Source organism: Ahaetulla prasina, chromosome 2 (assembly GCF_028640845.1).
Source record: "Ahaetulla prasina isolate Xishuangbanna chromosome 2, ASM2864084v1, whole genome shotgun sequence".
NCBI lineage: Eukaryota > Metazoa > Chordata > Lepidosauria > Squamata > Colubridae > Ahaetulla > Ahaetulla prasina.
In genome coordinates, this window is record NC_080540.1 from 131544224 (window position 1) to 131562760 (window position 18537).

Sequence of the window (18537 nt, forward strand, 5' to 3'; positions counted from 1 at the left end):
GTGCTGTCATCGGGTCTTGATGTGCCTGCAGCAAACGTCCCTAGCTGCCAAGCGTAACCTTACGCAATCTAGCAAAGACACAGTCTTCTTTTGGAGACAGCTGAGCTTCACTGAAGAAAAGATACTGTCTATATTTTTTTTAAGCAAAGCCGCTGCCAATCTCTGTAACAAAAGCAATTTGGGCTTTTAAAAAATCATTCTACTTAATTCTTTTTTTTTTAAAAAAAACCCTAACATCACCGAATTTATCAACTAACCTTGGTGAACATCAAATTTAATATCACGGGTACAACCAGCCTGGAGAAGAGCAGCATCATCCACCTGTTTGGAAGGCGGAATTTAATAACAGAAAAAGCACTTTCAACACATCTATAGCCAAAGGAAAGAAAAAATAATACTTTCCTTATACGGATAACTTTGTGAGTAGTGACCCAAACTTCTCTTGTGACTTTGTATCAACAGCAGTTGAAGAAATATTCCTTCTAAGCAAAGCCTTATGGTCCCAACTAGAAGACACTGAAATCCAGTATTTTGTCCATCATGTATCCAGTTGGATATAGATATCGGATTTAAGATCCAAATATTGTAATAGATAATGGATATTGGGAGTTCTCTTTCAAACTCCCCCACCTCATTTTTCCCCCCAGAAGGCTTAGTTGTCATATTCAAGAGAATATTCAAATCTCTTCATATCTTGATATGATTCAACAGAAAAAGAGAACAACCCTACGCCTAGAATATTGCATCCAGTTCTGGGAATTGCATTTTAGTGATGACTTTGACAAACTGATATTTACTTATTTAGTTTGGTTCACACAGCTCTGCATCCAAAAACAGCAACTAAGATGATAAGCAACCTGGAAGGAAAAAGTTATGAGTAGATAGATAACCTGGAGAAGAGTAGATTGCAGGGAGTTTAATGACTGTCGTATAGAAGGGGAATTGTTTCTATTTATTTATTCATTAATCAAATTTATATGGCCACCCATCTCACAGGAAATGACGCTGGGAGGTTTACAGCATTGTTCAGAGTTATTTCAGAAGACAGAATGGCAAACAACGGAAAGAATTAGTAATGGGTCATCCGAATTTTCTTATAGTAGGAGCTACTCAACAATGGAACAGATTCCTTCAGATGATGACTGACTTCACAAGAGGTGTTTACGCAGTGTGGAATCATGCCCAGGGACGGCATTGGACTCAACATTCTCTAACGTCTCCTTCAACCTTTATATTTTATGATGTGATCATCAGTTTAAGGAGAGAGAGAAATGAGATTTCATGGACTGGAGTTCATGATTTAGCAAGAATCAAGAGGCATCGTTTGCAATATTCTGAAAGACGATGGAATGGCTGCCAGAACAAGTCTCTTTCCACTTTCTATAGTCCACTCCCTCCTAAATTTAGAAAATTCTTCAGATAGATTTAGTCATACTATACTGTATCAAGACAATATCAGCTGCCCTCCACTTTTATCAAAGTATTCCTTTAGTAAGTAATCAACATTTTCACACCCATACAGAAAGCACAGGGCCTGCCCTGCTGCTGTGACACTAGCATGATTCCGTTAGCAGTATAAAAAGAAAACAAAGCATTATACTGGGAAACATTCCTTATTACTTATTAAGAGATGGCTTTGTATCAGCCAAGTCTATAGTTCATGATAGGACTTCCTGCTCAGATTCATTTTGTACATAAACAAATGAGGAGGGAAATATCAGAGATAAAATAACAACAAAGCTTAAAGCTTGGCAAGCTTCAGTCTTAGGACTGCATTATATGAAACAAGGCAATATGGAAAGGCGTTGGAAAGGCTGAAAAACAAATGGGGAAAACAATCAAGGCAGGACTAGGGGAAGTAGTGGGGCTCCTCTACCCGTTGCAGAGTGCTTAGGTTGCCACACACATCATGCAATATTAAGTTATGAAACCAAGTTCCATCAGTTGCTTTCATTTTGCTCCTAAGTCAATGCATTGGCAGGTTAGAAAGCCACTTCACAAGGAATATGAATGATTAGGGAAGCAGATCTTAGTAAGTCAGATCTTGCTTTAGTCATTGGTTATTGGCTTGCCTACTAAAGTAAAACTTTTAGTAAAACTGATCTTTTCCATCTCATGGGGGATTAGATGCATATCCAACAGTCTCTGACATCTTCCGATAGAGAGGAAAATACCCTGCTTAAAAAGTCATAGCAGCCTGATATAGGATAGGGTACAGTTGTTTTGCGCATGAAATGGAAAATCAGAATCTGAAAGGTAACTAAACAAGTAGCAAGGTGCCTCAAATGAGCATCAAGCTCAATATTGTATTAATAGTTTAAAAGTAGTTTCATCTTAAATTAGCGTAAAAATATCATTATTAGGTGGATTGCTCCATCAGTTTTTTGTTTCACTCAAAATGATATTTGCAGTCACAAACAAAAAACAAAAAAGCCCCCAGAGCAGCACAAACCCAATCCAGAAGGTGTGCCGGAAAGGAGACAAATGTTTATTTAGTGCGCTATTTCTAAAGGTCGTTTGTGTTTCCTTCCGACTATAGTATGCTAAAAAAGCCGGGATGATATACTGGATCCCATTTCCAGCATAGGCACCAGTGATTCCCACCAAGGATTCCAGGTCATGAGTACAGAAAGCCACAATAATTGGAGGAATTAGTGTGATGACTGGGAAAAAAATTCTGTCCACTACCCATGGATAGGTTCCCCCTTCCCGGTGGAAGAGAGTTTTCCAATTATTTCTTAGCGTCACAGCAATTATAGGAAAGTTTGTACTGATGGTGAAGACAGGGAAGAGTCCCAGGAAGTAGCGGATAAATGCAATGCTGACAATGTCACAGTTTGTGAAGTTGAGTGTGTACATGTCCATTAGAGTCCCATTGCGGAAACAATAGATAGCAGTGAAAGACAGGAGGCTGTAGAAACCCAGGATCAAGACGTAATCCAGCAGGACTAGCTTGTTAACATGCTTCTTCTTAGAGATGGGAGTGATGAGGGATGGCAGGGAGTGCTGACACATGAAGGAATAAACGCAGACTCCAAAGAGGTTCCGAACTCCTGAGAGCTGAGCCAGAGGGGGATGACCTTCCCCTTGACCCTTGGCGATGCGGAGGAGGGCCACAATGATCATGATGATGAATGCTGAAACAAAAAGGGGGAAGGGAAGGGGAGAAGAGAGAAGGAACAGAGTTTAAGTCAGAGACGTAGGCAGGATCCCAACTTTTGAAACTTTTCTCCTCTAATCTTTGCTGGATCTTTCCTAGTCTATAGCTGAAGGGACAAGGAAAAAACCACTCATCTGGCTAAAGCTGCTCCATGAATAGAATAGAATAGGAATAATAGAATAGAACAGAATAGAATAAGAATCGTAGAATAGAATAGAATAGAATAGAATAAGAATAAGAATAAGAGAAGAGAAGAGAAGAGAAGAGTTGGAAGGGACCTTGGAGGCCTTCTAGTCCAACCCCCTGCTCAGGCAGGAAACCCTATAATATTTCTGACAAATGGTTGCCAAATCTCTTCTTAAAAACTTCCAGTGTTGGAGCATTTCACAACTTGTGGAAGTCGTTCCACTGATGAATTGTTCTCACTGTCAGGAAATTTCTCCTTATTTCTAGGTTTCTCTCTCCTTGATTACTTTCCACCCATTGCTTCTTGCTCTGCCTTCAGGTGCTTTGGAGAACAGCCCGACTCCCTCTTCTTTGTGGCAACCCCTGAGATATTGGAACACTGCTATCATATCACCCCTAGTCCTTCTTTTCATTAAACTAGACATACTGAGTTCCTGCAACCATTCTTCATGTTTTAGCCTCCAGTCCCCTAATCATCTTTGTTGCTGTTCTCTGCACTCTTTCTATAGTTTCAAAATCTTTTTTAGGAGTTATAAATCATGAGGCGTTATCAGTACATAAACAACCCACCTGATTGTACTGAAGATTGAAAATATAAGGCTCCGTTTAGGCTCTTCTAAATACCACTAATTTTTTTCCTCAGGAGCACCTAATTCACCTCTGAATTGTACAAGAACGTACATGGTCCCTTCATTTGAGGGTTCTTGTCTCGTTTGTGCTAATAAAGTTGCATGAAAAAAAAACTTCTTAGCATAAGCATATACCACTTCAGATGAAAGGTCATTTGAAAAATTGCCTCTGGCAGCTCAAGAGTATATGCCCTGTGGTTCAGGGCAGCATTTGTTAAATTTTTAAAAAACTGACAGCACAGGAATTCTTGCAAATGGAATAAGAAATTATCGGCATTGTTCTGAATCAACAACAGTCAAATTTGCTGCCTCTGGCTAACTGCAATCACAACTAACTTGGGTAAGTTATCATTTATTTTGCATTTTATTTTCAATTATTTTCCTCTTTCTTTTTTGCATAAAAATGCATACAGCTTAAAAGATGTACCATTGCAGTTTGTTGTTTCATAATAAAATATTTCACTCTAAGGAATTAGCTCCACCTCAGCTCCCACCTGGATTCTTTCAGTACTGATTTTCATCACGTTCGCCCAATGTGAGCAGACTTCTGTCTTACAGAATTTACTCTTTTTCTTCATGAGAATTTCAAGACCTACCAATTGTAGGGACAAGGTGGCTCAGCTCAAAATACCACAAATAGAATTAAGGTGCAGTGACATATGCTCTGGATTTGATTTCAATAATGTGTGAGCTTTCACAAAAATCAATTTCTGATTACTGCCTCCCCAACTGCTCTACCTTCTGTTGGTCACCTGGTTTAGTTAATGAAGCAAACCTAAGGAGATCAAATAAGACTACAGTATTTTCAAAGTTTGCTCTCAATCATCTGTAGGTTGGAGTCAAGGTATTTGCTCCATACTTCAAAGTGGCTCATTGCTTCAAGATCACAAAGGCATCCCACACATCCCAGGACAAATCCACCTCTATAAAAATCTTAACTGTAAACAAAACTTAAAGCTAATTTTCTTAGGATTCATAATGACATGTTTCCAACAACTGTTAATAGTGTTTAGAGTCACTTTTAACCCGAAGACTCCATTTTCTTTAAAAAAACCCAAAAAAAAACCCACCTTGTGAAATATAAATAGGGCTGCTGCTGTTTTGTATCTGTTTTTAATCTGCAGATGAAATGTACTACTGGTCATAAGTTACTTCAAAACAGCAGAGAACCCAGTAAATAGCTGAAAACATGAAGGCTGAAATTAAAGATTGAATTATATAACCTGTGCAGAAAAATTAATAAGACTCAACAACACAGAACACAAGACATAAAAAAAACCTAGCTGGCACAAATTCCTAGCTATACTTATCTACCGGTTTCTAAAAACAAAAACAAAAAACAACAAAAAACAGAAGCTTCCGAATGTAAATATTCTGCCACTTCAATTACTGCTTCAATTTTTGCAGCTTCTTGGAGAGGCTCCTGAGGGCTTAAAAACTCTGTTCCTTATCCAACAACTTTGTTATAAAAAAGCAAAACATGTATTTATCCAACAGAGAAAGCAGTTGGGTATCTGGCACTGAATACTGTATTTGACAAAGGGCTATTTCACAGTTGTAGACTGTGAATCTTTTAAGTCTGCATTCTGGCATGCAGACTATATTCACAATATTCCATTTTATTTTATTTCTACTACAGCCCAAAAGCAGAGTAACAAGGAACAGATGTCTGTGCCTGAAAGGGGAAAATGTCCAAATACCAGCTTCAAGATGCTGGTACCTCATCAGGAACCACAGAATTGTGTCCTTAATTTGAAAAATTGCTCTGCAATATTTGTATAATTTATGAATGGAAAAATCCGCCTGTCCAACCAGATCTGACAGGGTGGGCCCACTTCATGTCCTTTCCTTTAAATGTTGTCACTTCAGGAGACTTAGATTGTGTGCCTTCTCCACAGCAGCCCCTGTCCTATGGAATACCCTTCCCCCTCAGATCCAGCAGGCTCCTACACTCCTCGCATTCTGGAAGTCTAAAAAGCTGGTTCTTCCCAGGAGTATTGGGGTACAGTGAGGCTACAGTCCATTGGACCTTTGGTAGTCTGTTGCCTTTGGAGAGCCAGGATTCCTTCTCTTTTCTTAACCCGAGTTAATATCTACTAGCTACTTGATCCCCTGCTTTAATTCTGTACAAGGCACAAATTGTATTTAGAAGTTGTTGTTTTTTCCTGTTACTTCCACAAGGATTCCATGTTACATCACAGACAATATTCATATGAAATAAAATAATGCCTTCCTCCAATAAAGTAATTTTGGTTTGCACTGGAAAAAGTATCTTTCCCAATGGTTCAGTAAAATATAAAACAACAAAAGCTAAATTAGAATTCCTCAGCTCCCATTTTTTTCTTACAAGCAAGCTCAGAGAGCACCAAGGACCTCTCATGTCAACCATGAGCTACAAATATTCTCCTTTATTAGTTCTTACAAACTGCTATAACATCATTTCATTACAAAAGGAAGATTGAATCCTGGTTTTCATTTTCCAAATCTAACTGTCTATCAATGGGACTATAAAGTTTTTTGGAATATATTATGTTAGCATATTCTACATAGAGAAAGCAGCTTTTTTCTGTTTTGGAGATTCCCCTCCCCCCCACACACACACTTTATTGAAGAAAGCAACCTTAAAGCTCAACCTGTAATAGTTATAAGTTCTTCTAAAAACAATTATGTACAAAAGCTCTAAATCACCACAGGAAAGGTACAAAGCTCTTCAAATTATCTAGAACTCTCACAAAGACATAAAGTATTATCAGTAAGGCAGCAAGAATTGCAAGCTCACACATCCTGACAGGAGTAGGACAGTAGGCCCAATACCAAATGGTAGCTTCAAAGAAAGATCAAGTTAAGACAAGTTAGTCTTTTCAGAAAATCCAAGTGGAAAATCTCTAAGACTCTATTTGGAGAAAAAGAGTTTGATTTATGGAACACGGTCCCATAAACACTGCTGGAGCTTAATTATATTTATATATAAGACCTCTGTACCTCTTCTCCTGGTGGAGAGTGAAACAATATATCTCTACTCTTTCTGTTTATCCAAGGGTGAAGATATGACCTGTATCCTCCCAAAGTTCCCTTTATCAGGTAGAGACTTCATTATTTCCCATAATAGTAGCATGTGAGTATCAGTGGTGTGCCCAGCAAACACAATCTTTCCAAACACTTTGGTTTAAAGTCACCTAGCAACTTTATAAAGTAGTGGCCAAATTTGGGAAAAGTGTATTTTTGAGGTTTGATAGCTAATAACACCACTTTTTTTGGGGGTGGGGGGAGTTTCAAGATAATCATACTGCTGGAATGGCCTGGGAATAGCCCAGACCTTAACCCAATAGAAAATCTATGGAGCCGACTAAAGAAACTTGTTAGTCAGAAGCGACCCAGCAATAAAACCCAGTTAATAAAGCAATCATTCAATCTTGGTTTCACATTATAACAGCTGCAGAACTATGGGAAGACGTTGTAAGGCCGTAATTTATGCTAAAGGTTACCCAAGGAAGTATTTAACTGACATGGTGATAATTTTTGTACATCTTGTTTTTTCTACGTGTTTCGCTTTTCTTCTTTATACTGTAACTGCTATTCTAATAGCAAATCCTTCTTAAAAGTTACTGCATTACATTCTTGATTAAATTATCTTTCCATTGATATATAATTTTATGTTACTACTCCCCCAAACAAGTAGTGTTATTAGCTAATTTTAGAAAACACACTTTTCCCAAAGGTTTCCACAATTTTGGCCACTACTGTATATAGCTGCGTTGGCGAACCTTCCGCATTCTCATGTGCCGCCCGCGTGCCAAAAGTGGCACGCAAAACCGTCTTGAGACAAATGCTCACTCTCGCCGGCTCCCATGGCATTCCTATGGTCAAATGCGCACCGGCCAGCTGGCAGTCATGCATGCAGTGCTAGTGATCCCGGAAGTGCGACGGTCCATCGCGCATGTGCGATGGTGAACCTTCGGCACGTGTGCCACCTCACGCATGCGTGGTCAACCGGCACCGCGCGCACACGACGGCCAGCTGACTGGCGCACATTTGACCACAGGAACACGACAAGGAGCCGGTGAGGGTGCACAGTTGTCTCGGGATGGTTTCGTGTGCTGCTTCCGGCACGCGTGCCATAGGTTCGCCAACACTGGTATATAGCATTCTCAAGTTCACTTCCAGGAGGCAAGTCACCAATCACTCAGGTCTAGCTTGAACCTGCCAGTCTGGGAATAATTCTGATGTTCACTTTGTAACATTTGAATTTTTTTTTTTAAAAAAAAGAGAGAATGCCTTATTTCTGTCCTGGAAAGGCAGGGTGAGGTTTAGAGACCACAGGCAATAGTGAATTGATACATTAAAATAATAGAATAGAATTTTTTATTGGCTAAGTTTACAGAATCTATAGTTAGAAGAGGCAGTTTATGCCAACAAGTCCAAATCTTTGCTATATGTGGAAATCTATATAAAGATATGTAGCTTTCCCCTGTCCAGTCTCTACTGAACAAATCCAATGATGGGGAAACCCACGAATTTTCTAAATTGGTTCCATTATCAAAATGCTTTTTCTGTTAGAAAAAAATGTTCAAACCATTTACAATACCTGGAATCTGCCTTCATATAATTAGATCCATTATTCTGCATCTGTTCTCTAGGATGACAAGAGAATATATATTTTCTACTGCCATAAGAATATGTCTGCTCTATTCAGAGAATATGTCTATTCTACTCTTCTTATTCTACTCTTCTACTCATATGAATGCATGCATATAATATGTTGTTTGAATGATATGAATGCATGCATAACTTTGCATCTGTGCAGTTAAATGGTTTGTATCTCGTAACTGATTTATGACATTACCATAAGTTCAGATTTTTTAAAAAAATGAATTCATCAACAGATATGCAACAGAAAACTCACCCACAAACAGACATACAATTATTTTTATATGAGAATTATTTGTAACATCTGACTCCATTTTTGTATAGCACATATGAACAAAATGCAAACTACCTATAACCATGATGGCAAACCTATGGCACACGTGCCACAGGTGGCACGCGGAGCCCTCTCTGTGGGCACACGAGCCATCGCCCAGCTCAGCTCCATTGCGCGTGCTTGAACGCTTCCCGCCGGACAGCTGGTTTTCAGGTCTCAGCCCTGCAGGCAGGAGACAAGCGTGCATGTGGGTGGGGGGCTACCTTTCTCCTCACTTTCTGCTGCCTCTGCCTTCCCAGATCTGCGGAGATTCCCCTCCCAGCGTTGTTTTGGAAGGTGAGGCTTTTTTCCCTCCCAGCCGTTTTGGGAGGTGAGGCTTCCCCCCCCCGCGCTGTTTTGGGATGTAAAGCCAAGAGGTGGTGGTGCGCGCATGTACAGGCGAGAGCGTGCATATGCACAGGGAGGGGGTCACATACACATGTGCAGGGGGCAGGGCGTGCAGGAGGGGCATTGCATTATGGGTGTGGGCACACACACGTGCGCGACACTTTTGGCACCCAAGGAAAAAAAGTTAGCCATCACTGACCTATAATGAGTCTCGAAACTTTTCAAAACAAGTTATGACTGATGCTCTCTGAGCTTGGTTATTTTCTTGCAGAGTTTTCATTATCCAAAGTAGGTAACATTATCAGGGCTAGTTATTTTTAAAATATGAAAAAACATCACTAAAATGTTAGCTCTTTTTTCCCTCTAAGAGTGATCTGGTTTACCTGATATTTTATAAGCTGTAAACCAAAGGTTTTGCTGGAAATGTTCATTTTTTTTCCTGATCTACAATTCACAAAAGCCTGACGTAATTCAAGATATTTAGCAATTATCTTAGTAATTTCTTTCCGAGTGAAGGGGATAATGGGAACATCTTCTTGCTTGTGGTACAGGTACTGCAAAGCTGAATATTTAGATGCTAAATTTATCTTTCTGCTCTGAAGGCAGCAAGATGAAGACAACGTTCCAAAACCCAGTTATGTCCAACAATAAATCAAAACAAAGAGGGTAATAACTCTTGATAACAAGTATTAAAGCAAGGGTTTGGTGGCATATGGGACATGCCCTGTTCATCTAACTTCAGGATCCTCAAGTAATGAGAAAGAATATAAACATTCAATTTTATGAAAGTTAACTATGAAATCAGTGGGTATTACTAGCTATTCCTCTTCAAACAAAAAATGTTGAAATACTTACCTACATACGTCTTTATTAGAAAATTGATAGAACTTTCAGTTTGTCAAAACATAAACTGTATTTGTAAATTAAGTGCAGCCCCGAATACATGTGATATAAGAAAATATAGAATGCTAGATATTTGGGGGTATAATTCTACTTCTAGAGTGTTATAACTAGAGACAAATTTTATATGGGAGCCCTTAATTGTTGGACCTAGGGCAACATAAAACAATTATATGTATGCAGAAAGAAATAAACTGAAAAAGTAAGGTTCTACTTTTAGGCTAAATTCTACATTTAGGCCAAAAAAAACCCAACGCACAGGTATGTGGTACTTTGCTCAATAGTAGTAACTGGAGAGGCATCTTGGAGTCCTAGTGGACAACCATTTAGATATGAGCCAGCAGTGTGCAGCAGCTGCCAAAAAAGCCAACACCGTTCTGGGCTGCATAAACAGAGGGATAGAATCAAGATCACGTGCAGTGTTAATACCACTTTATAATGCCTTGGTAAGGCCACACTTGGAATATTGCATTCAGTTTTGGTCGCCACGATGTAAAAAGGATGTTGAGACTCTAGAAAGAGTGCAGAGAAGAGCAACAAAGATGATTAGGGGGACTGGAGGCTAAAACATATGAAGAACGGTTGCAGGAACTGGATATGTCTAGTTTAATGAAAAGAAGGACTAGGGGAGACATGATAGCAGTATTTCAATATCTCAGGGGCTGCCACAAAGAAGAGGGAGTCGGGCTGTTCTCCAAAGCACCTGAGGGTAGAACAAGAAGCAATGGGTGGAAACTGATCAAGGAGAGAAGCAACCTAGCACTAAGGAGAAATTTCCTGACAGTTAGAACAACTAATCAGTGGAACAACTTGCCTGCAGAAGTTGTAAATGCTCCAACACTGGAAATTTTTAAGAAAATGTTGGATAGCCATTTGTCTGAAATGGTGTAGGGTTTCCTGCCTGGGCAGGGGGTTGGACTAGAAGACCTCCAAGGTCCCTTCCAATTCTGATATATTATTATTATTATAAATCCAGAGAAAATAAAAGATAAAGGTAAAGGTTCCCCTCGCATATACGTGCTAGTCGTTGCCGACTCTAGGGGGCAGTGCTCATCTCCGTTTCAAAGCCGAAGAGCCACCGCTGTCCGAAGACGTCTCCGTGGTCATGTGGCCGGCATGACTCAACACCAAAGGCGCTCGGAACGCTGTTATCTTCCCACCAAGGTGGTCCCTATTTTTCTACTTGCATTTTTATGTGCTTTTGAAACTGCTAGGTTGGCAGAAGCTGGGACAAGTAACGGGCTGGGACTGCTCACCCGGCAGCACTAGGGATTCGAACAGCTGAGCTGCCGACCTTTCGATCAACAAGCTCAATGTCCTAGCCCCTGAGCCACCACGTCCCTTACAAATAAAAGATATAAAGGTGAAAAATGAAAACAAAGAAAACAAGCAGGATAAGAAATAGCTCTACAAAGTATCATCAAGTAAAAAAAAAGTAAACATATTTTCAAGGAAAGGAAAGGAAAAACAAATTCTGTTAAGACTGTCCTGCCACCCAAGTTTGATGCTTCTCCAAATGTATCTTTTTTCAATGTTCACTTAGTTTTCTTTCTCACTTTACTTTCACATGCCCCCTCAAGATTATTATAATTAAAAATAAAATAAATGGAGAGGTGGCATCTGCAAAGCAAACATCTGCCTCTAGCATCCCATTTATTTGCAGGGGTTATTATTCCTTTCTGGAATATCACAGAGCATTTTGGGAGAGAGGAATTCAGCAACGTGTCTAGCCTTCTCAAAAATGCCAATTAAGAATCCAGCAGATGCTATATTCTTCCTCAAGCACTTGACACAGTACTTTGGCAATTCTAGAAACACCTCTAGAAGCTTATAGAACAACAGAGCCGATGTCAAAAGCACTCTCTTAAAACAGACTAAAGGATGATCCTGAGGTGATCCTACATTATAACAAACATGTAGAGGAGTAGATAAAAATTAAGATTTCCATTTTCAAGCCTTTTAGCAATTCTAACTTATTCTGGGTCACAAATTTCACAGCTAGGAAGCCTTAATATTAATCATCAGAATATATCTTATTCTAGTTGTCATTGCCACAAACAATCTAGATTAGATCAGAGCATAAAATCATACCGTATCATCATGATAGAAAGGGAGGAGTCTAAACCACATTGCTCTCTTGATCCAATTTAAAACCATTTGTTTAAGCAAACAACTATTAACCATTTTGACACATTTATGACAGAGCTATCTATCAATACTAGCTCCTGGTGTGACACATATTCCCTTCAAAGCTGAGAGTCAATATTCTAGAGCATAATGATAATGAATCACCCTCTTTACATATGTGCTTCTTGCTTCATTCTTCATGAAAAAAGTAGCAGGATTTTAGTGGGAAGAAGAATCTTGAGGGAAAGAGAAGGCAGATGAGGCCAAATCATGATCTCTCTGGAAAAATTCTCTTTCAAGCATATTTTACAGAAAGGAAGGGTCTTTGACTCACAACAGGCTGTCTCTTATAACAAAGGTCTTCAGTATTTTAGAGTGATGGACTTTACAATCTACATCTTAAAATATGAAAAGAGGCCTGTTTGAAATTTGTGAAGTTCAAATTTTTTTAAGGCTGATTATGCTATGTAGTACTGTACTTAATTGATCAGATTAAAGATTGTAACACTGGAATTAAGAGTGATTTTAGAAATTACTTACAAAATTTCTCTTCAAAGTCTACAACATAGAGGTGTATAATACTAGCTGACGGGTCACCTGTGGCTTTTGAAAAAACCTTTAAAGGCCTTTCTGAATGCCCATTAGGCTCCTTCCAGGAAAACACAAAGGTTGATTTTAAAAGCAGGCTGGCTTTTTCATTTTTAAGTTGCAAAAGTTTTATATCTATCAGGAAAAAATCCTACTACATTTCCTGTCCTATACAGAGATTTTTTTCCTGTCTTCAGAAAAATCCTACAGGTAATCCTCAATTTACAACCACAATTGAGTCCAAAATTTCCGATATCCCAGGTGCTAAGCTGAGACGTTAAGTAAGCTTTGCCTCATTATATGACCTTTCTTGCCACATTTATTAAGTGAATCACTGCAGTTGTTAAGTTAGTCACACGATTGTTCAGGGAATCTGGCTTCCCCATCGACTTTGCTTGTCAGAACATCATAAAAGGGATTGTCACATGACCTTGGGCCAGATCAACCATCATAACTATGAATCAGTTGTCAAGTGTCCGAATTTTGATCACATGATCATGAGAATGCTGCAACGGTTGTGTGAAAAATGATCATCTTTTTTTCAGTGCCGTTGTAACTTTGAATGGTCCCTAAACAAACTGTTGTAAGTTGAGGTCTACCTGTACTAACAAGTACCAGAGACAAAACCTTCCTTGAGGAACTTGAAGCTGACTCTAGAAAAAAACAGAATTATTTTAGGTTTAACATCTCTACTGTAGAATGAACACCACTGACAAAACAATGATCCTATTCCCCCAAAGCCCCTATTTTCCTTTTGAGGGTTGAAAGGCCCTGGGGTAAAGGAAGACTAAGAAGCAAGCTGGCCCTATTCTACCCTACCAATCATATTTATACTATAAAATGGAGAATATTTCAATTCTGTATCTGTGAAAATATGTTCTTCTCTCATCACATTATTTATGACAGCCACTCTTGCCCTCTCTGAAAGGATCAAGAAAAATGGTTTTTTGTGGGCACATATAAAAACTTTATGAGTTACAGATACCAGTTAAAATCCCAAACATACATAAGTAGTAGTATAGCCTTTATTGTCATTGTATATCATATATACAATGAAATTGGGTAAGATGGTTCAGGCTTTTCTAAAACCAATACCGGTATATGTAAATTAAAATCTAAGGAGGAATAAATCATACAAGCTTTTCATGAGCACTCAGCTTTTTTTCCACTTCACCTGGATAAAAGGTAATGATATAGACAGCTTAGTGTCATTAACTTAGTAACAGATTTTATATATCATTATATTAGCTGTGGCTCTAAATATTGAGAACAGTTCTCCCCAGTCCCAATTTGCATAATAGCAAAACTGATTCAGAGGTGGATCTGCTAGGTACATTTTAATTTCAAAATACATGATGGCCAAAGCTAAGAATTCAAAGTCTATACAACAATAAGAGTGATGTAAAAGTAATGATTTTTAGCTGTCACCATGCACAAAGTAAGCTTTTCAGAGGCACCAACTATTGTAAATCTCAATTACACCAAAACCAGATGTGATTACTAATAACAATAGGTTTACCAAACTCTATTTCATTTTAATGAAATCCAAATTCAGATTCTTGCTGAAAGTGTCTGGAATATGTTGCATCCTTATGCCTGTCACTTAATCTGATGTGAATGGTACATTTGGTTCTGAAACAGCTGCAAATCCCAAATCTATTTCTAAAATGGTCAGTTTGCTGGAGAAACCAACTTGGATAAGTGTCAAAGCCTGGAGCCTTTTAAAAACATAAGAATAATGTATATGTATGTCTTAAGCTTTTGACTTTGAAATTGTTTTCTGAACTCAGTTTATTGTTAAATTATGAATAATGATGGAATTCACTCATTATGCTAAACCATGATTTATTGAAAACACCATAATGGTTAGGATCGTATAGAATGTTAAAACATAAATTGTGATTCCTTAAGTGAGTTCACACAACACACTATGGCAAAATTAAGCAACTCTCTTTGTGTTAAACATGACGTATGAAGCTAGCTTTCCCTCTTAAAGATGAAATGAATTTTTTCCTTAGGGCTCGGATTTATTTCTTCATTGGGCTTCTACATTAAATTATTTAAGAGTACATTGTAATTCTTCTTGTGTTTAGAAATCAGTAATAAAACTCTAGTTTACCTTCTGGTATACAAAAAGTCAGAAGTAGACTGATTTAATTTTGTAACATAAAACACTTTTTGGAGTCTGAAATATAATTGACACAAAAGAGAGAAGTATGGGGAAGCTTTATTAACTACCTGGATCAAACACAATCAGCTATTTTAGTTAATACATCTTTAGGGCTGATTTTGCATAAGGATAACCTTATACCATATGTATTAAACTACTGTCCACAGTATTTTTTTCTGATGTAATCATAGAGAGCTTTATACCATATCAACTTATATCATTTCAGCAGTCCTTAAAATGCTGATTATTAAATCCTACCTGTTTTCTTGCATAAAATACTGAATTTTAATTAATTCCTGCATCCACAATACAATGCATCTATTTAAATTTTGTTAAAAGATATCACAGCAATTCTAATAAATCACCCTCATTGTTCTGGGAGACTTTCTATTTAAAAAGCCGCTGCCACCTGAGAGAGAAAATACTGATGGTGTGGCAACCATTTTGCTGCCAAATAGAATGTCCAGTTCTTGGGTTGATCTAGCACAAGGTACACAAACTCAAGGTAAATTCTTGAGAGTCTTACTGCAATTCCATTCTTCTTGAGCATATGGTTTATGTAACTTATACAGTCAAAACCGAGGAACCTTGTCTCTACTCTACACATCCAAGATTCATAATATGTAAATGTTTAACTTGCTCATCCACAAGTAAGCTGCAGATGATCAATGTCACATTATGGACTAATTGCAGTTAAAACAGCAATACTAAGTGACAAATGGAGTCATTGTACGATCCAGGAGGAGAACAACCAAGGGCAGAATGACTGAATGCCATGGAGGGAACTAAGAGATGGCAGAGAGTGTGAGAGCAGGCAACTCCAACAAGCGTGGAATAAGCTAACTGATTCATAAGAGTGTTTGGTTATATTAAAAATAAATGACCACCCCAGGTTTGGCTTGTAGGACAGTACTGCGAAATGACAGGAATTTGGGGAGGAAATTAACCCTTAAGATGGAAAAAGTCCAATTTATGCTCCTTTCACATTCTTTCTGCACCTATTTCCTACTCCTCAGATATCTTTCTATTTTTTTTCCATGCAAGGTACTGAAGTTCATTAGGAAGTTCTGTTCATTGTTCAGTTTGATTATAACACTGAAATATAGTGGGCAACCTGAGAACTATTTGAAGCACATTTGAGACTAACATTTCTTCTATGGTATAATGGCACTGAAATGAAGTCCCTGGCTGAGTTTAGCCACACCTTGCCTGCTCATATCTCAGCAGCTCTGAGGATCCTTCTTTTCTATTCCAAGCATCTCCAGTAAAAGGGATGAAAGAGCCATTTCCTTGAGAACCTAAATAATTTTGGGTTACAGGAACATACAATGTAGTATCCCTGGATGGGAATTAGCCCAGGATTTTTTTTTATTTTAAACTAGCAAGTCTGAAAAAAGGATTCAAAACCCTGATCTAGAAAAATCAATGTATAGAGAAATCAAAGATTTATGGACGTCAAAGGTATGTTGTTAGCATGTTCTTTGCAAATTAATACAAGTTAAGTCTGGCAAAGAACAAATTCTTTATGATCAGTCATGCCCAACAAATATCGATTTTGTAACACAAAAGCAATTACCTAAGATATTTTTTCAATTATATCAAATCTGGTATGATAACATTTGGTTTAATTGCAAACAGCTGGTGATGTTTCTATAGTGTTCCATGAAAGAGTTACATATGTGTTCAGGATGAAACATTGAGACTAGATTTGTGTATTTCATGACAGATTTTAAGAAGCATACAAAAATAAACCAAAAAATTGATGAACAGTAGCACTGTCTCTTTTATTATGATGGTAATATATTCAAATAATGAGTTAACCATAGATAATTGGGATATTATTAGCATCTTGATCTCTTTGATTCTGGGTTTAATAATGCCCATTAAAATCTCTCTGGGGTGGGGGGAAACTATCTAAAATATGATTATGTCCCAAGGGAGGGAAGGAGGGCATGACTGACTGACTGAATAAGTAGTTTTTCCACTACACATTTGCTTAATAGCTGGTCTCAGTGGAAAAATCCACTGTGCATGCATACATATACAGACAGATAGTTGGGAATACCTTTTTAAGCAGCCACACAAACCTTGTAAAATATTACTGCTTTAGTATTTCAATAATAAAGAAAGGTTTTGCAAAGCACATGTTTATATGCTTTGTAAAATATCTTTTTTGAGTTCTTTGCAGTCCTAGTAGTGACTGCTACTCATTCATTCAATTACAGAAACAAAACTACTTAATTTCACATCATGAATTGTTCTGGTTATTAAGAATTATGCCCTGGATAAAGGAGAATTTCTATGGTGTACCCATTAAGCCATCATCACAACTGCAACATAAGTGAAGTAATCACATACATTTTTGTAACAACAATACAGAATGGTATTTTTCCTCCCTCTATCTTCCCACAACTAGCCAAATCCATATACATATGGAAATATCTTGTATGCTTACCTAACCACCTCATTAGCGATGTCATGATCTGAAGATATTTAGTTTTCTGTACATTAAAAAAGGTGAAAGGGCCCAAAAGAAGAGTAAATGCTGCCTGGAAGAAAATCAAGTGAGAAAAACAATGCAGATTAGGAAAAACAGTTTCCTGGTAGAAGTATAAATAGTTCACTGAAATACAGTTTTACCAATTATTATTCACTTAAAAAAAGAATAAATTTGCTTAGTAAACAATTTACTTATTTTTTTTATTAAGGTAGAGGCATAATACTAATAGGCTTCATCACATTGGCTACAGCTGATAAACAGTGCTACACAAGTTCCCCTACCTCAGAATATATCCATTATTATATCCATCCATTATTATTATTTTTTTTGCAAATTTCTCCTAGGACAAAACAAATTTTGGTATTTTTAGTAAGACTCAAATTTATTCTAAAATGCCTTATTAAATGTACATCATTAATACTAAAATATGCCATTTAGAATACATCATCAGAAAAAGTGATAAATAGCAAACACAAATTCAGAATACACATTTATGTAGGTGCAAAAGCAGCCCAATATTTCTTGCACATTTCACTACTGACTTTAAAGAGGTTGTCATGATTAAAATGATTAATCATTCATAATGTTGTTGTTTAAGAACTGAAGAAAGGTGGACAAATCCAGTTGGGACTGAAGTCTAAAAGAGACGTTCTTTTCACTCTGCCTGACTCAATGAAAATCACCCCAACTTGTTATTTGTCCTACTGAATATTCATGTTTTGTCATGTAGGATAGAAGAAAGTGAATGTGTGCATGAGTATGCATTTCATTTTTATTTGGAAATATATCCCAGGTGCAGTCATGTCTCTCCTTGTTAACCAAAGTGCTGAAAAAAACGATGGGATATTCAAATTTCACTTCTTTTAATTATTTGGTTCAGGAAGTCATCTCATGGCCATATTTTCAAAAACTGACAGTAGTGATGCATATACAGTATTGTCAGAATCAATACAGTTTTATGGGATTATC

The 18537-nt window shown here is 37.6% G+C and overlaps 1 protein-coding gene across 2 annotated transcripts in view; it reads right to left on the reverse strand.

The window, feature by feature from the left end:
• Window positions 1-933: 933 nt before the first annotated feature.
• TMEM104 (transmembrane protein 104) overlaps window positions 934-18537 on the reverse strand; it is an 82160-nt gene continuing 64556 nt past the window's right edge. For both annotated transcript variants that reach the window (XM_058167623.1, XM_058167622.1), the window contains exons 9-10: window positions 17524-17617; window positions 934-3137 (exon numbers count right to left, since the gene is read on the reverse strand). In XM_058167623.1, the coding sequence (XP_058023606.1) occupies window positions 2377-3137; window positions 17524-17617 (855 nt within the window). In that variant the 3' untranslated portion in view covers window positions 934-2376. The remainder of the gene's footprint in view (window positions 3138-17523; window positions 17618-18537) is intronic.